Genomic DNA, 16,863 nt, shown 5'->3' on the forward strand with positions numbered 1-16,863 from the left:
AGAATCAGATACAAATTTGAATTTCAGCTCTGCCTTACGGGATTATTGTTGGGACTTAGTAAAGTAGTAACCTGTAATACACTTAATCCAGTACCAAACATCCAATACGCTCTAATGTCTAATAACTGGTAGATACTATTGGAGTTTTCCCATCTCTAAGGATTTTGAAATTCTTAGATTTTCCTGAAGAGTAAGGCATTTGTCTAGCTAGCTATGGTCACTGTCCCCTACTTTGAATTATAGACTTCAAGATGATGTGTATTATTTCCCATGGTTCTTCCTATTTCTTTTTGCTGTTGTGGGAAATGTCAGGATTTTGTTCATTTTTTTGTGGCTGAATAGTATTCCTTTATGGATATATATCACACGTGTTGTTATTTTTTCTTTTTGTTGAAGTATAATTGACATAGTATTAGTTTCAGGTGTACAGCATTGATTTGACATACTCTTACTGTTTCTTACTTTCTGATTTAGGTTTAAAGAAGTGTTTTTTTTTAACACCTTTATTGCGATACAGTCTTGTGTATCCTTTACCCATTGAAAGTGTACGATTCAGGGGCGCCTGGGTGGCGCAGTCGGTTAAGCGTCCGACTTCAGCCAGGTCACGATCTCGCGGTCCGTGAGTTCGAGCCCCGCGTCAGGCTCTGGGCTGATGGCTCGGAGCCTGGAGCCTGTTTCCGATTCTGTGTCTCCCTCTGTCTCTGCCCCTCCCCCGTTCATGCTCTGTCTCTCTCTGTCCCAAAAATAAATAAAAAACGTTGGAAAAAAAAAAAAAAAGAAAGTGTACGATTCAGTGGTTTTTTAGGATGTTCACATAGTTGTGCACTTGTCACCACTGTCTTAATTCCAGAGCATTTTCGTCACCTCAGAAAGAAACCTTGTGTCCATTGGCAGTGACTCTACATTCCTCCCTTCTCCCTGGAGCTGGAAACTGCTAACCTACTTTCTCTGACCCTGAAATTGCCTGTTTGGGACTTTCCGTATAAATGGGATTCATGGCATTTAAATCTGTGGTTTCTTCACTTAGCATAATGTTCTCAAGGTTTATATATACTTGATAACTTTTTTTGTTTTAATGTTTATTTTAGAGACACACACAGAGTGCAAGTTGGGGAGGGAGAGAGAGAGGGAGGGGCACAGCATCGAAAGCAGGCTCCAGGCTCTAGGCTCTGAGCTGTCAGCACAGAGCACAATGCAGGGCTCAAACCCACGAACTGCAAGATCATGACTTGAGCTGAAGTCGGGACGCTCAACTGACTGAGCCACCCGGGCGCCCCATACTTGATAACTCTTTATAGCCAAGTATTCCATCCTGTGGCCCTAGCACGTTTTGTTTATCCATTCATCAGTTGATGGACATAGGGCTTGTTTCCACTTTGACGCTACGTGTTTCACTGCTGTGACTGTCTGTGTACAGGTTCTTGTCTGGACGCGTGTTTTCACTTCTCTTGCACATGTACCTGGCGGTGGAGTCGTTGGGTCAAGCGGTAATTCAGTGTTTAGCCTTCCAAGGAGCTGTGCTGTGGAGCGCGGCTGCCCTGTCGTGCAGTCGCTGGCAGCGTGAGCTGCTCTGCCTCCTTATCGCTATTTTGGCGCTGCTTTCTTGACTCGAGCCACTCTAACAGGTGTGCTCTGGGGTCTCGGGTTTTCATTTGCATTTCCCTAGTGGCTTGTAACATCGAGCATCTTTTTATGTGCTTACTTGCCATCTCTGTATTGTCTTTCCTGGCATTTAAATGTTTTCTTTTTTTTCAATTTGTTTTATTGAATTTTGAGACATCTTTGTGCAAAGAATATAAATTCTTTATCATATAGCTGTCTTACAAATATTTTTTCTCAGTCTGCCTTTTCTGTATTCTTAATATTAGCTTTTAGAGAGAAGTTTTAAATTTTGACGTCTCTTTTATCTTTCATCTTTTTTTTTCTTTCATGGATTGTGCTTGTGGTGGTGTGTGAGCCTCACTCAGGGTTACAAAGATTCTTTCCTGTGTTTTCTTCCATAAGTTTTATTTGTTTATTTATTATTTTTTAATATGAAATTTATTGTCATATTGGTTTCCATACAACACCCAGTGCTCATCGCAACAGGTGCTCTCCTCAACACCCATCGCCCACCCTCCCCTCCCTCCCACCCCCCATCAACCCTCAGTTCTCAGTTTTTAAGAGTCTCTTATGCTTTGGCTCCCTCCCTCTCTAACCTCTTCTTTTTTTTCTTCCCCTCCCCCATGGGTTTCTGTTAAGTTTCTCAGGATCCACATAAGAGTGAAAACATGGTATCTGTCTTTCCCTGTATGGCTTATTTCACTTAGCATAACACTCTCCAGTTCCATCCACGTTGCTACAAAGGGCCATACTTCATTCTTTCTCATTGCCACATAGTACTCCATTGTGTATATAAACCACAATTTCTTTATCCATTCATCAGTTGATGGACATTTAGGCTCTTTCCATAATTTGGCTATCGTGGAGAGTGCTGCTATAAACATTGGGGGTACAAGTGCCCCTGTACATCAGCACTCCTGTATCCCTTGGGTAAATTCCTAGCAGTGCTATTGCTGGGTCATAGGGTAGATCTATTTTTAATTTTGGGGGGAACCTCCACACTGTTTTCCAGAGCGGCTGCACCAGTTTGCATTCCCACCAACAGTGCAAGAGGGTTCCCGTTTCCACATCCTCTCCAGCATCTATAGTCTCCTGATTTGTTCATTTTAGCCACTCTGACTGGCGTGAGGTGATATCCGAGTGTGGTTTTGATTTGTATTTCCCTGATGAGGAGCGATGTTGAGCATCTTTTCATGTGCCTGTTGGCCATCTGGATGTCTTCTTTAGAGAAGTGTCTATTCATGTTTTCTGTCCATTTCTTCACTGGATTATTTGTTTTTTGGGTGTGGAGTTTGGTGAGCTCTTTACACATTTTGGATACTAGCCCTTTGTCCGATATGTCATTTGCAAATGTCTTTTCCCATTCCGTTAGTTGCCTTTTAGTTTTGTTGATTGTTTCCTTTGCTGTGCAGAAGCTTTTTATCTTGATGAGGTCCTAATAGTTCATTTTTGCTTTTAATTCCCTTGCCTTTGGAGATGTGTCAAGTAAGAAATTGCTGCGGCTGAGGTCAGAGAGGTCTTTTCCTGCTTTCTCCTCTAGGGTTTTGATGGTTTCCTGTCTCACATTCAGGTCCTTTATCCATTTTGAGTTTATTTTTGTGAATGGTGTGAGAAAGTGGTCTAGTTTCAACCTTCTGCATGTTGCTGTCCAGTTCTCCCAGCACCATTTGTTAAAGAGACTGTCTTTTTTCCATTGGATGTTCTTTCCTGCTTTGTCAAAGAGGAGTTGGCCATACGTTTGTGGGTCTAGTTCTGGGGTTTCTATTCTATTCCATTGGTCTATGTGTCTGTTTTTGTGCCAATACCATGCTGTCTTGATGATTACAGCTTTGTAGTAGAGGCTAAAGTCTGGGATTGTGATGCCTCCTGCTTTGGTCTTCTTCAAAATTACTTTGGCTATTCGGGGCCTTTTGTGGTTCCATATGAATTTTAGGATTGCTTGTTCTAGTTTTGAGAAGAATACTGGTGCAATTTTGATTGGGATTGCATTGAATGTGTAGATAGCTTTGGGTAGTACTGACATTTTGATAATATTTATTCTTCCAATCCATGAGCAGGGAATGTCTTTCCATTTCTTTATATCTTCTTCAATTACCTTCATAAGCTTTCTATAGTTTTCAGCATACAGATCTTTTACATCTTTGGTTAGATTTATTCCTAGGTATTTTATGCTTCTTGGTGCGATTGTGAATGGGATCAGTTTCTTTATTTGTCTTTCTGTTGCTTCATTATTAGTGTATAAGAATGCAACTGATTTCTGTACATTGATTTTGTATCCTGCAACTTTGCTGAATTCATGTATCAGTTCTAGCAGACTTTTGGTGGAGTCTGTCGGATTTTCCATGTATAATATCATGTCATCTGCAAAAAGCGAAAGCTTGACTTCATCTTTGCCAATTTGGATGCCTTTGATTTCCTTTTGTTGTCTGATTGCTGATGCTAGAACTTCCAGCACTATGTTAAACAACAGCGGTGAGAGTGGGCATCCCTGTTGTGTTCCTGATCTCAGGGAAAAAGCTCTCAGTTTTTCCCCGTTGAGGATGATGTTAGCTGTGGGCTTTTCATAAATGGCTTTTATGATATTTAAGTATGTTCCTTCTATCCCGGCTTTCTCGAGGGTTTTTATTAAGAAAGGATGCTGAATTTTGTCAAATGCTTTTTCTGCATCGGTTGACAGGATCATATGGTTCTTATCTTTTCTTTTATTAATGTGATGTATCACATTGATTGATTTGCGAATATTGAACCAGCCTGGCAGCCCAGGAATGAATCCCACTTGATCATGGTGAATAATTCTTTTTATATGCTGTTGAATTCGATTTGCTAGTATCTTGTTGAGAATTTTTGCATCCATATTCATCAGGGATATTGGCCTGTAGTTCTCTTTTTTTGCTGGGTCTCTGGTTTAGGAATCAAAGTAATGCTGGCTTCATAGAATGAGTCTGGAAGTTTTCCTTCCCTTTCAATTTTTTTGGAAAAGCTTGAGAAGGATGGGTATTATCTCTGCTTTAAATGTCTGATAGAACTCCCCAGGGAAGCCATCTGGTCCTGGACTCTTATTTGTTGGGAGATTTTTGATAACTGATTTCAATTTGTTTGCTGGTTATGGGTCTGTTCAAGCTTTCTGTTTCTTCCTGTTTGAGTTTTGGAAGTGTGTGGGTGCTTAGGAATTTGTCCATTTCTTCCAGGTTGTCCAGTTTGTTGGCATATAATTTTTCATAGTATTCCCTGATAATTGCTTGTATTTCTGAGGGATTGGTTGTAATAATTCCATTTTCATTCATGATTTTATCTATTTGGGTCATCTCCCTTTTCTTTTTGAGAAGCCTGGCTAGAGGTTTATCAATTTTGTTTAGTTTTTCAAGAAACCAACTCTTGGTTTCATTGATCTGCCCCACAGTTGTTTTAGAGTCTATATTGTTTATTTCTGCTCTGATCTTTATTATTTCTCTTCTTCTGCTGGGTTTGGAGTGTCTTTGCTGTTCTGCTTCTATTTCCTTTAGGTGTGCTGTTAGATTTTGTATTTGGGATTTTTCTTGTTTCTGGATTGCAATGTATTTTCCTCTCAGGACTGCCTTTGCTGCATCCCAAAGCGTTTGGATTGTTGTATTTTCATTTGTTTCCATATATTTTTAAATTTCTTCTCTAATTGCCTAGTTGAGCCATTCATGGGTTGACCCATGCTTTTGGAGGTTTTCCAGACTTTTTCCTGTGGTTGATTTCAAGTTTCATAGCATTGTGGTCTGAAAGTGTGCATGGTATGATTTTAGTTCTTTTATACTTATGAAGGGCTGTTTTGTGACCCAGTATGTGATCTATCTTGGAGAATGTTCCATGTGCACTCGAGAAGAAAGTATATTCTGTTGCTTTGGGATGCAGAATTCTACATATATCTGTCAAGTCCATCTGATCCAATGTATCGTTCAGGGCCCTTGTTTCTTTATTGATCCTGTGTCTAGATGATCTATCCATTGCTCTAAGTGGAGTGTTAAAGTCCCCTGCAGTTACCACAGTCTTATCAATAAGGTTGCTTATGTTTGTGATTAATCGTTTTATATATTTTGGGGCTCCCATACTCGGCACATAGGCATTTATAATTGTTAGCTCTTTCTGTTGGATAGACACTCTAATTATTATATAATGCCCTTCCTCATCTCTTGTTTCAGCCTTTAATTTAAAATCTAGTTTGATATAAGTATGGCTATTCCAGCTTTCTTTTGACTTCCAGTAGCATGATAGATAGTTCTCCATCCCCTCACTTTCAATCTGAAGGTGTCCTCAAGTCTAAAATGAGTCTTTTGTAGACAGCGAATAGATGTGTCTTGTTTTTTTATCCATTCTAATACCCTGTGTCTTTTGGTTAGAGCATTTAGTCCGTTTACATTCAGTGTTATTATTGAAAGATACGAGTTTAGAGTCATTGTGATGTCTGTAGGTTTCATGCTTGTAGTGATGTCTCTGGTACTTTGTGGTCCTTGCAACATTTTACTCACAGAATCCCCCTTAGGATTTTGTAGGGCTGGTTTAGTGGTGATGAATTCCTTCAGTTTTTGTTTGGGAATACCTTTATCTCTCCTTCTGTTCTGAATGACAGACTTGCTGGATAAAGGATTCTCGGCTGCCTATTTTTTTCTGTTCATCACATTGAAGATTTCCTGCCATTCCTTTCTGGCCTGCCAAGTTTCAGTAGATAGGTCTGCCACTAGTCTTATGGGTCTCCCTTTATAAGTTAGAGCCTGTTTATCCCTAGCTGCTTTCAGAATTTTCTCTTTATCCTTGTATTTTGTCAGTTTCACTATGATATGTCATGCAGAAGATTGATTCAAGTTATGTCTGAAGGGAGTTCTCTGTGCCTCTTGGATTTCAAAGCCTTTTTCCTTCCTTGGATCAGGGAAGTTCTTTGCTATGATTCGTTCACGTACACCTTCAACCCCTTTCTCTCTCTTTTCCTCTTCTGGAATTTCTATTATACGGATATTGTTTCGTTTGATGCATCACTTAGTTTTCTAATTCTCCCCTCATACTCCTGGATTTTTTTATCTTTTTCTCAGCTTCCTCTTTTTCCATAATTTTATTTTCTAATTCACCTGTTCTCTTCTCTGCCTCTTCAATCTATGCTGTGGTCACCTCCATTTTATTTTGCACCTCATTTATAGCATTTTTTTAGCTCCTCATGACAGTTTCTTAGTCCCCTGATCTCTGTAGCAATAGATTCTCTGCTGTCCTCTATGCTTTTTTCAAGCCCAGCGATTAGTTTTATGACTATTATTCTAAATTCTTGTTCCGTTATATTGCTTAAATCGTTTTTGATCAATTTGTTAGCTGTCGCAACTTCCTGGAGTTTCTTTTGAGGAGAGTTCTTCCGTTTCATCATTTTGGGTAGTCCCTAGGGTGGCTTCAAATTGCAGGGCACTTCCCCTGTGCTGTCTGGAGTAACTTGTGTTGGCGGGCGGGGCCGCAGTCAGACCCGATATCTGCCCCCAGCCCACCGCTGGGACCACAGTCAGACTGGTGTGTACCTTCTCTTCCCCTCTCCCAGGGGCAGGACTCACTGTGGAGTGGTGTGGCCCCTGTCTGGGCTACTTGCACACTGTCAGGCTTGTGGTGCTCCTTCAGTGGGATCCAGCATATTAGCCAGGGTGGATCCGCAAGGTGCACAGGGGTGGGAGGGGCAGGCTTAGCTCGCTTTGCTGTCGGTGGTCCCCTGTGGGAGGGGCCCTGCATTACCTGGAGGGAGGCAGACCCACTGGAGGGATGGATCCACAGAAGCACAGCGTTGGGTGTTTGTGAGGTGCAAGCAAGTTCGGTGATGGTGACTGGTTCCCTTTGGGATTTCAGGTGGGGGATGGGAGAGAGAGATGGCGCTTCCCAGCGCCTTTGTTCCCTGCTGAGCTGAGCTCTGCCTTCCAGGGCTCAACACCTCTCCCTCCCATTGTCCTCTCACCCTCCCGCTCTCCTCTCTCCAAGAGCAGAGCTGTTCACTTTTAACATTCCAGATGTTAAGTCCTGCTGGCTCTCAGAACTCACACGGTCCAGCCCCTCTGCTTTTGCAAGCCAGACTTCGGGGGCCCTGCCTTGCTGGGCGGGCTGCCCCTCCACTGCCCCGGCTCCCTCCCGCCAGTCCGCGTCACCTTTCCGCCCTTCCTAACAACCTTCCGTGGGCCTCTTGTCTACACTTGAGAGGTCTGGAGAGTCCATTTTGCTAGTCTTCTGGCGGTTTTCTGGGTTTTTTAGGCCGATGTGGGTGGAATATAAGCTATCAGCAGGAGGAGGTGAGCCCAGCGTCCTCCTATGCTGCCATCTTCCGTTTCAATCTTCCATAAGTTTTATAATCTTGGGCTTTACCTTAAGGTCCATGCTTCATTTTGGCTTAATTTTTGTATATGCTTGTGGTTGAATTTTTAGTGTTACTGTATTGGCTTTAGTTAACTCAGCTTTCCAAAAACTCCTGAAACTTTTAAAAATGAATGCATAAACCTAATTGAAAGGTAAAACCTCTTAATGGTGAATTTTAAATTACCAGGTAATTTTGATACAAATTCTTGCAGAGGATATGTTCATAGTTTTTCATATTTTATTTAATGTTGTAAAATTATATTCATCTTGCCTATTTCACAAATAGGTACTCAAAGTGATAATTGCTAAAATAAAACCAGCGTTCTGTTTAAATTATAATTTGAATTAAAAAGTAAACATGTCTCTATTGAGAAAATAAAATAGGAAACCAGTTTAATAGTTTACAAACATCGGTAATTAGTAGCAACAAGAGGCTTTTTCTTCTCCCTCAGGACCTCCTTTCCCACTTGTTCCCCTCCTTCTGGACCAACCAGTTCCGGTATAGCTCTTTCCCTCTCTTCTTCAAGTCTTTGTGCACACGTCACTCCCAGTGAAGCTTTCCCCAATGACCCCATGGTTTAAAATTGCAGGCTTACTCCTCCAGTAGTCCTGGTTTTGTTTCCTCATTTATTTCTCTCAGAGCACATTATTATCCTCTGAATTTTACTTCATATGCCTCCCCTACCAGAGTTTAAGATCCCTAGGGGCAACGTGTTGTTCGCTGATGTGTGCCTAGATTATAGTAGGTGCTCAATTACTGTTGAAGGAATGAATAGTATATGAAATATGTTTACCACAGGTTAATTTGAGGTTAATTTTAAACCTCAGAGCTTCTAATAGGAACGTATTAATAAAAGAAAATATCTGACAATAAGTTAAAATGCTTTGGTAAATATCTACTATAGAAACTTTAATTTTTTTTTTTTTATGACTTTTAAAAACTATTCTCTACAGGGTTCAGTTTGGCAAAGACTTGGTGCCGATGTGACTGCAGTTGAGTTTTTAGGTCATGTTGGTGGAATTGGAATTGATATGGAGATATCTAAAAACTTTCAACGCATCCTTCAAAAACAAGGATTTAAATTTAAATTGAATACAAAAGTTACTGGTGCTACCAAGAAGTCAGATGGAAAAATTGATGTTTCGTAAGTATGCTACATTTGGTTTTGATATGATATCCTTAAGAAAAACACTCCTTTTGCAGAATCAGATTTGGTTAGAACTTAGGGCCATCTTACTGCTTAGTATAACTCCATATTGCTTATTAAATCAGTCCATTGAAATTCATGGTTAAGTTGATGCTAGGAAAATTAACCCAGTGTTCTCACTGTAATGTGATTTTTCATAGTATACATTCAGAAGTATTTAAACTCTCAGTGTTCAGTGAAACTCAGTATTTTTAGATCTATGTGGAAATCCATAATATTAGATTGCTTACTATTGATAGACCTCCAGGGGATATGTACAGTTTTTCATTGCCTGACTCCTGTTAGAATTGTTGGCAACACTTGAGAAATGTCTGGTCTTAATTCTAAGTCTGTGAGTTTTTTATGTTGATGTGTGTTTAATAGTCATACACTGTTCATTGTCTAGTATTGAAGGCGCTTCTGGTGGTAAAGCTGAAGTCATCACGTGTGATGTGCTCTTGGTTTGCATTGGCCGACGACCCTTTACTCAGAATTTGGGACTAGAAGAGCTTGGAATTGAACTAGATCCTAGAGGTAGAATTCCAGTCAATACCAGATTCCAAACTAAAATTCCAAAGTAAGTTGGATAGTTAATTGCATTTTCAAAAATGTTTTAATTTATTTCAAACACTGTTGAAAATCTGACTTTTGCCATGCTTAAAACATGCCATTGGCTTTGGGGAAGAATGGTAAACTTCTATGTGAAAACAAAACTAACGGAAGTTTTTCATTACCCAAAGACTAGAACCTGAACTCACAGATCTATGAAGAGCTGTATTTTATATACTTATCGGTTATTTAATAACTAGAGACTTTTATTTTTATTACTACGGCATGACTGAAGATGAGTATCTGTGGTGGCCGAAGTTCACCATGTTTCTTTTCATCTGTGCGGTAGCATCTATGCTATTGGTGATGTGGTTGCTGGTCCGATGCTAGCTCACAAAGCGGAGGATGAAGGCATTATCTGTGTTGAAGGAATGGCTGGTGGCGCTGTGCACATTGACTACAACTGTGTCCCATCGGTGATTTACACGCACCCTGAAGTTGCTTGGGTTGGCAAATCAGAAGAACAGTTGAAGGAAGAGGTAATTATCTTTTTTTTTTTTAAGTTTGTTTATTCTGAGAGAGGTTGCAAAGCAAGTGGGAGAGGGGCAGAGAGAGGGGGTGAGAGAGAGAGAGAGAGAGAGAGAGAGAGAGAGAGAGAGAGAGAATCCCAAGCAGCCTCTGCACTATCAGCAAGAAGCCCGATGCGGGGCTTGAGCTCACACCATGAGATCATGACCTGAGCCAAAGTTGGACGCTTAACCAACTGAGCCATCTAGGAGCCCCAAAAGAAGAGGTTATTCTGAATGCGAGGGTAGTTGTACTGTATAGCGTATGAACTGTGTTAATGACCCTGGTGGCTGAGAATCATTTTATTATTGCATTAATGCATTTTGAAATTATGTAGAAGTTATAGCTTCTATACTTTTCCCTTTGTTAGTAGCATAGAGGAGATCATTCACTTGCCTGTATTCAAATAGTAATTCCAGAGCTTTTTAATTTCCCTTGAAATATCCCCAGGTAGACTGGCATTTGCATTTGCTTATGTTTGTACCCAAACTGTATCTCATTAGCAAGAGGCTTTGGTCTTGCCTTCAACACACTCTGAAGAATTGCCTTCTTGGGGCTTATTTTCTGAACAAATGACGGATGATTTCACCAATGGGAATGCGTTGTTTCAGAGTTGACATAGGTTTTCCTTTTCTGTCTCTCCCAGGGCATCGAGTACAAAGTTGGCAAGTTCCCCTTTGCTGCCAACAGCAGGGCGAAGACCAATGCTGACACAGATGGCCTGGTGAAGATTCTGGGACAGAAATCCACAGACAGGGTACTGGGAGCACATATTCTCGGGCCAGTGAGTATTCTAGACCCCACATCCCATCGTGATTTCTGGAAAGCGTTGCTGTGTAGATGAATTTAAAACCACCTGCTGTTTACATCCTGAGTTTTTTATTTACCGGCAAACATTTGTGTGTGGTTTCTGATAAGGCAGCACTCAGTCTTGGCTGTCACATCATCAGCTTTCCATACCGCAACTAAGGTTATCCTTTTAAAACCTACACCAGGCCCTGGGCCTAACACCCTCCAGTGGCCCTTTTCAGCTTTGGGCTGTTATATCCAAGGCCCCACTAAATCTGGTCCTGTCTGCCTTTGACCTCATGTCTTCTCACTGTTGCCTTTTGCTCATTGATTTCCTGTCTTGTGGGCCTTCTCTCAGGTTGTTAGCAGGCCAGTGTTGCCAGGTTAGAGCCCTTGGGCTTGGAGAACCTGTTGTCTGGAGAGCTGGGCCTCCCGGGCTTTGCATGAGTGGCTCCTACAAGGTCTCAGCTCACGTGGCGCCTCTAAGAGAAGCCTTTCCTACCACTGAATCTGAAGTATGGCCTCCCCCAAGGTATCCAATGTAATCACGATGATAGGCCCCTCGAGCACTTACTCTGGAATACGTTTTTCTGAATACATTTAGTAACTTTAGTTTTCCCAATTCTGGGAGGTAGGAGTCACTGTTCCCATTTCTGAAGTGAATAAATGGAATGAAGCAGACAGCATGAGCACTTAAGGTAGTAAGTGGTAGGATTTGAATCCAGGACAGCCGGCTCCAGAGCCTAGGCCCTTAACTTCTGTGCCACCTTTTCTGTGAAGCTTTTCCTGACTGAGGCTTTGGTTAACTGCTGTAACAGCAAATCTTGTTAGCTTGTAGTTTTTGCCTTGGGGCATAAATGACTTCTTGGTTTATTATTTTCAAGGGTGCTGGTGAGATGATAAATGAAGCTGCTCTTGCTTTGGAGTACGGAGCATCCTGTGAAGATATAGCTAGAGTCTGCCACGCGCACCCGGTAATTACCAACAGTGTACGGAATAATGCCTACCTAGATTTTCGTCTCACCTGCAAATAATTTGCTTTGTAATTTCAAATTTCTTCCTTTACAGACCTTATCAGAAGCATTTAGAGAAGCAAACCTGGCTGCATCATTTGGCAAATCAATCAACTTTTAAAATAGAAGATTCTATTTTTCTGAAATCTCCTGGGAGCTTTTGTAGAGGTCACATTTCTGAACAGGAAATGCTCACAGCTCCAAGAATTTCTAGGACTGAATTATGAAACTTTTGGAAGGTTTTAGTAAGTTTGGATGGAATGGAATAATCTCATCTATTTTAAATAAATTTAATATTTTGTTTCAGCACATTAATATTGGAGAAAGAAGCTACTTATAGTAGCTTCCTGGAACATTTTCTTCAACCCATATTTTCATGCTGTTTCTGAAAAATTCACCTTCACTAAATTTATGTTATGTAGCTTTTAATCTCTGCTATTGTAAAGTTGGATTTACTTACATGGATGGAGCTGGAGGTAGGGTATGTGAACCAGCTGTGTTTGATGCAAGGTGATCAAGTTATTTTAAACTTGGTTTTCATATTGGAAACAGAGTTAGTCATTAGAATAAGGTTAAAATATGTATAAACCAAACCAATGTAAATAAATGGTCTCTCACTTGTTTTATTTAATCCCCAAATTCTTACGGTTTAGAGGTAGAATGTTTAAATTTTTAAGGACCCATTGAGGTCTACAGTCTGTAGTTAGTTATCCAAATTAAGGAGATACATCTGTGAAATTCAAATATTAAATGAGGACTCATGTATTACAGCAGGGAATGAAAATCCAGAAATAAACAGTCTTAAATATACATTTACTGGTTGTTTTGAATGGATACCAAGATGGTCCTAGTTCTTCTCTGACTACTGCTAGTGTGTATTTTTATTTCTCTTTGTTGTTCCTTTTAGAGGCCCGGATGTATCTTTTTACCACACTGGGGGACAACTGTAAAGTCCTTACCTTTATGTCTGTGTTAGTGATTCCAGCTCTATGTGGAACATAGACTTTTGGAGACATAGCATATTTAGTCTGCTGTCTTCTATGGATTTCCAGTGTGTCCTTGGCTGGGTAAATGACTATTTCTTTGTATTTGTTGACTTAATGTTTAAAATGGCCATTGCTTGGGGCGCCTGGCTGGCTTAGTCTATAGAGCATGCGACTCTCGACCTCATGGTTGTGAATTCGAGCCCCACACACACTGGGTGTAGAGGTTACTTAAAATCTTTGAAGGAAAAAGTAAAATGGCCATTTCTCAAATAATTAAATGTTAAATGGGCTTTTGCATATTTTAGCTAAATTTAAGTATTCAGATTAAGTACTTCTTAAATTTAGGTAAGTGTATTCTGAAAAGGAAAAGAAACTATCTTGAAGTAGAAGAAATATGTAAACTAGATACTTGATTGCAATTTAAAGATCATAGTCTAAGGAAAATTTAGAATGTAATCTATCAGCAGAAAGCTGTGTGGAGTAAGATACCGTCAGTATCTTGTTACTGAAAACGCTCAGTAGTCTTCGGGTTTTAGTGGCATCACACACATAATGAGTCCCATCCCCCTTTTTCTTCCTACGTCCAGTAGTCGTAGATTGTGGTGTGGTCATTATGAATGTGACATTGTAAAGGCTCTGGGTTGTTACCTACCTCTGAAAACTAGGGAATTTTTCTTCAGTAGGCAGTTAACTTGGCTAAACTCCCGACTCCAAGTTTGTTGTCTTTGCTGGGGGCACAGGCCAACCAGAGGTCGGGCAGATTATATGTGCAGTTGGGTGGCCCTCCCCATCGTGCCGTGCTCTTCTGGGGTTCCTTCCTCCTATGTCAGTTCTCCTCATTGCCCTAAATTCAGTCCTTCCAATCCTGTAACCAGAAAAACTTGGCTTCTGCCCAAGTTGCCACTTCCTGGGACCTACCCTCAAGTGAAAAGCCGTTAAAAATGGGAATTACACCCAGTGCTGTTCTTGGTCACCTCCCTTGTACCTTCTGCCTGCTTCTGGTTGTTTTCCCGGACCTGTACTTTTTAAAAATATGTATATATTTTGTCCAGAGTTTGCATTTGATATTAGGAGGGTTGTCCTGATATGTGCTACTTTGCCATTATTGGAAATGACCTCTTGTGCTTTAAAATCTGAAATCCCAATCTTATGTGAAGTGCCAGCTTATTTAAACTTCAAAACCTGTCTCCTCCTCTAGGGAAAAAGTTTCTAATTAGGGAAGAGTGAAGTAGAATTTAATTTGAATTCCTAGCTGTAGAAACAAAATGGTTACATATATCAAGGTGGGAACAAAGTTGTGGGTGTAAAACGAATTTTAAATATTCACTTATTTATTAAGTTCTCAATATTTTCTTGGCTTGTGAAGGGTGTGACTCAGTTGTCCAAATCACTGAGCTGATTAAAATGAGTGATTTCAAAGTGAGTCTTTAAACTGAAAAGGAATGAATAGTAAACAAAGTACTTAAAATTAAGGAAAGAGAACAGTTGCTCTAGTAGATGATGAGGTGAAACTACTTTGCTAGGTATTGGGATCTCTACCTAAAGAAATTGGGATCTCTACCTAAAGAAAACTGACATCATTGCCTTGAGGGAGGAAGTTGCCTTATTGTTTGAATTAGGTCCGTTTAGCTTCTGTTCGGGCCTAGCTTCAAACGCAGCTGTGTTGTGTGTGGGGGTGGCTGGTAGTGGTACACGGCCATGGCCTTGCTGTAATGAGAATGTGTGAGAAAACCACTTGGGGCCTGTTGTTACCCAGCTAGCTCGGCTGTGAAGTTGACGCAGGTCTGGCGGTACTCCCGCTATTTTCTTTAGTGTGTGGAATGGTCATCCTGTGATTGTTTTGGCCTCACCTGCAGATTGCCGTGGAGAATCTTTAGTCTGTGAAATCTAATAAAGAATATAAAGGTGAGCAGTTCCAGCACCCCTTTGTACTGTGCCCTGCTCAGCTGGCAGGAACAATGTTTATATCTGGCTGCATACAGTTTAAACCCTCCCCTCACCATCTACAGTAGGGCCGGGATTGCTAACCCTTAAAAGCTACAATTTACCCTCCTCATTCTCTAAAAATTGCCTTCTGTTCTCTTTCCCAGACCGAGGAGTATTTAGAGGAGTTTCAGAGATTGGATTGCCTGAGCAGCCATTGAAATGGTGAAGGTGGTTCAGGCTGTAGCCTTTCTCCTCCCCTCCACTTGGGAGTCCCACAGGGAGGTGATTTCAGGGGCAGATTTGTGGAGGATATTGATGTAGCAGACAGATTACAGCCTGTTTACAGACAAAACAGAAATCGGGGTCCCAGAGGCAAGTGGCTTGTTTATAAATCCATCTGTACATTGCAAATGTTTTTGGTTAAAGGGATTCCTGAACACTAAATCAGTAAAACAATGTAAGAAGAATACTCAATATAGATTTATACAAAAGCACTGTACTTTATTTAACTCCATACAAAATGTGATTAAAAACATTAAATAGGTAATCAGTTTTAGTTTTGAAGATCATTGTCAGTTTTTAAAATGTAGCTGTTTTACTTTGGTCACCTCAGCCACCTTGCAGCCCTTTGTTACAAGCAGGTGCTGTAAACAGCAACTTTCTGGCTTATATCCTTGAGGAGCAAACGGACTTCTCCTTCCAGTCTTACTAATTCTTGAGCTTTATCTTCTAAATATTTTTGATTGTCCTCATATTTTCTTTCTAAATCTGTGGGAGAGAAAAAGAAAAAAGTCTGAGCAATTTATTCTCGGTTGACCTCAATCTAACAGTGGTCGTTTGATTTCCGCCTTTTAAATAGAAGAAACTTTATGGGTGTCCTTATTGTTAAATACGTCCCGAAAGCACGAGCCTAAGCCCTACCTTTCAGGAGCTGCAGCTTGCTGTTTGCTTGAGCCAAAAGTGTTTTTGCTTCATTTTGTAGCATTTCAGCTTTTCTTCTGGCATCAGCTGACTCTTCAGTTTTTTGGGCAATTAATTTTTCTACTTTCTTATACTTTTCATCAACTTCACCATCCAGAGCCTGTAGTTCCATAGAGACACAAAGTGGTGATAAATGTAATCTCGGACATTAAGAGCCTAGTGTAATTGGAGCAAGCTTGGAACCGTACTCGGGCGGGCGTTGAGCTATTCAGTGTAAATATGTTGAAAATATTGTGCAACAGTGAAATTAAATGTAACACCAACATGAGTTTTTAAACTCACGTTTGGAGTTGTAAGCAGGTCTCTAGGGCTAAGCCTTTAGGTTAGCACTTTTCTGGAGATGTTATAGGACAGTTATATGGAGGTAGAGAAGTATATTTTTCTCTAAAGTAGATTTGCTGAGATCCAATCATTTAGATCTCAGACAAGGGCCATCTGGATCTGGACCCGGGTGCGTAGAGAGTTAAGGAAGGAGAGGGGAGACTAGCATGCACACAGGGGTGGGCGAGGAGCTGTGAAACTGAAAAGGCACTGCAAGTGCTGCTTTTGGGGAACACGGTTCCAACAACAGCCATTTGATAGAGGGATTTCATTTCAGGGTTTTGTTCTTACTGTAATCAAGTGCTATATTTTTGCAAAAATGCTCTGTAAAGACTGCTTGAGAGATTTATGCTCTCAGAGCTGCAAGAAAGTACAAACCATGGCAGAACACTTTTCTCGCTGTTCGGTTCTCTTCCCTAACCAGATGTCAGGGGTTGAATGCTCCCCTCAGAAGTTTAAAAGGTTCCTTTGGAGAGAGACATTTGCCCACTAAACATGTTTCAGTGATAACTTGGCTTCTAATGACAAATGGGAATCCTAGGAGACCTTCTCTGCAAAATACAGCACCTTCCAGCGAGAAGAAGGGGTGAGGTTTAGTTCCCTGCC

At 40.7% G+C, this 16,863-nt stretch overlaps 2 protein-coding genes across 2 annotated transcripts in view; one reads left to right on the top strand and one right to left on the bottom strand.

The window, feature by feature from the left end:
- The window catches only part of DLD (dihydrolipoamide dehydrogenase), a 35,077-nt gene extending 22,222 nt beyond the window's left edge, over positions 1-12,855 (top strand). Inside the window, exons 9-14 of the mRNA XM_058725391.1 lie at positions 8,893-9,083; positions 9,532-9,702; positions 10,024-10,213; positions 10,888-11,025; positions 11,915-12,004; positions 12,099-12,855. Of these exons, the coding sequence (XP_058581374.1) occupies positions 8,893-9,083; positions 9,532-9,702; positions 10,024-10,213; positions 10,888-11,025; positions 11,915-12,004; positions 12,099-12,164 (846 nt within the window). The 3' untranslated portion in view covers positions 12,165-12,855. The remainder of the gene's footprint in view (positions 1-8,892; positions 9,084-9,531; positions 9,703-10,023; positions 10,214-10,887; positions 11,026-11,914; positions 12,005-12,098) is intronic.
- Positions 12,856-15,431: 2,576 nt separating this feature from the next.
- The window catches only part of LAMB1 (laminin subunit beta 1), a 74,419-nt gene continuing 72,987 nt past the window's right edge, over positions 15,432-16,863 (bottom strand). The window contains exons 32-33 of the mRNA XM_058725387.1: positions 15,877-16,036; positions 15,432-15,723 (exon numbers count right to left, since the gene is read on the bottom strand). Of these exons, the coding sequence (XP_058581370.1) occupies positions 15,587-15,723; positions 15,877-16,036 (297 nt within the window). The 3' untranslated portion in view covers positions 15,432-15,586. The remainder of the gene's footprint in view (positions 15,724-15,876; positions 16,037-16,863) is intronic.

The sequence above is a fragment of the Neofelis nebulosa genome, chromosome 4 (assembly GCF_028018385.1).
Source record: "Neofelis nebulosa isolate mNeoNeb1 chromosome 4, mNeoNeb1.pri, whole genome shotgun sequence".
In the NCBI taxonomy this organism is placed as follows: Eukaryota; Metazoa; Chordata; class Mammalia; order Carnivora; family Felidae; genus Neofelis; species Neofelis nebulosa.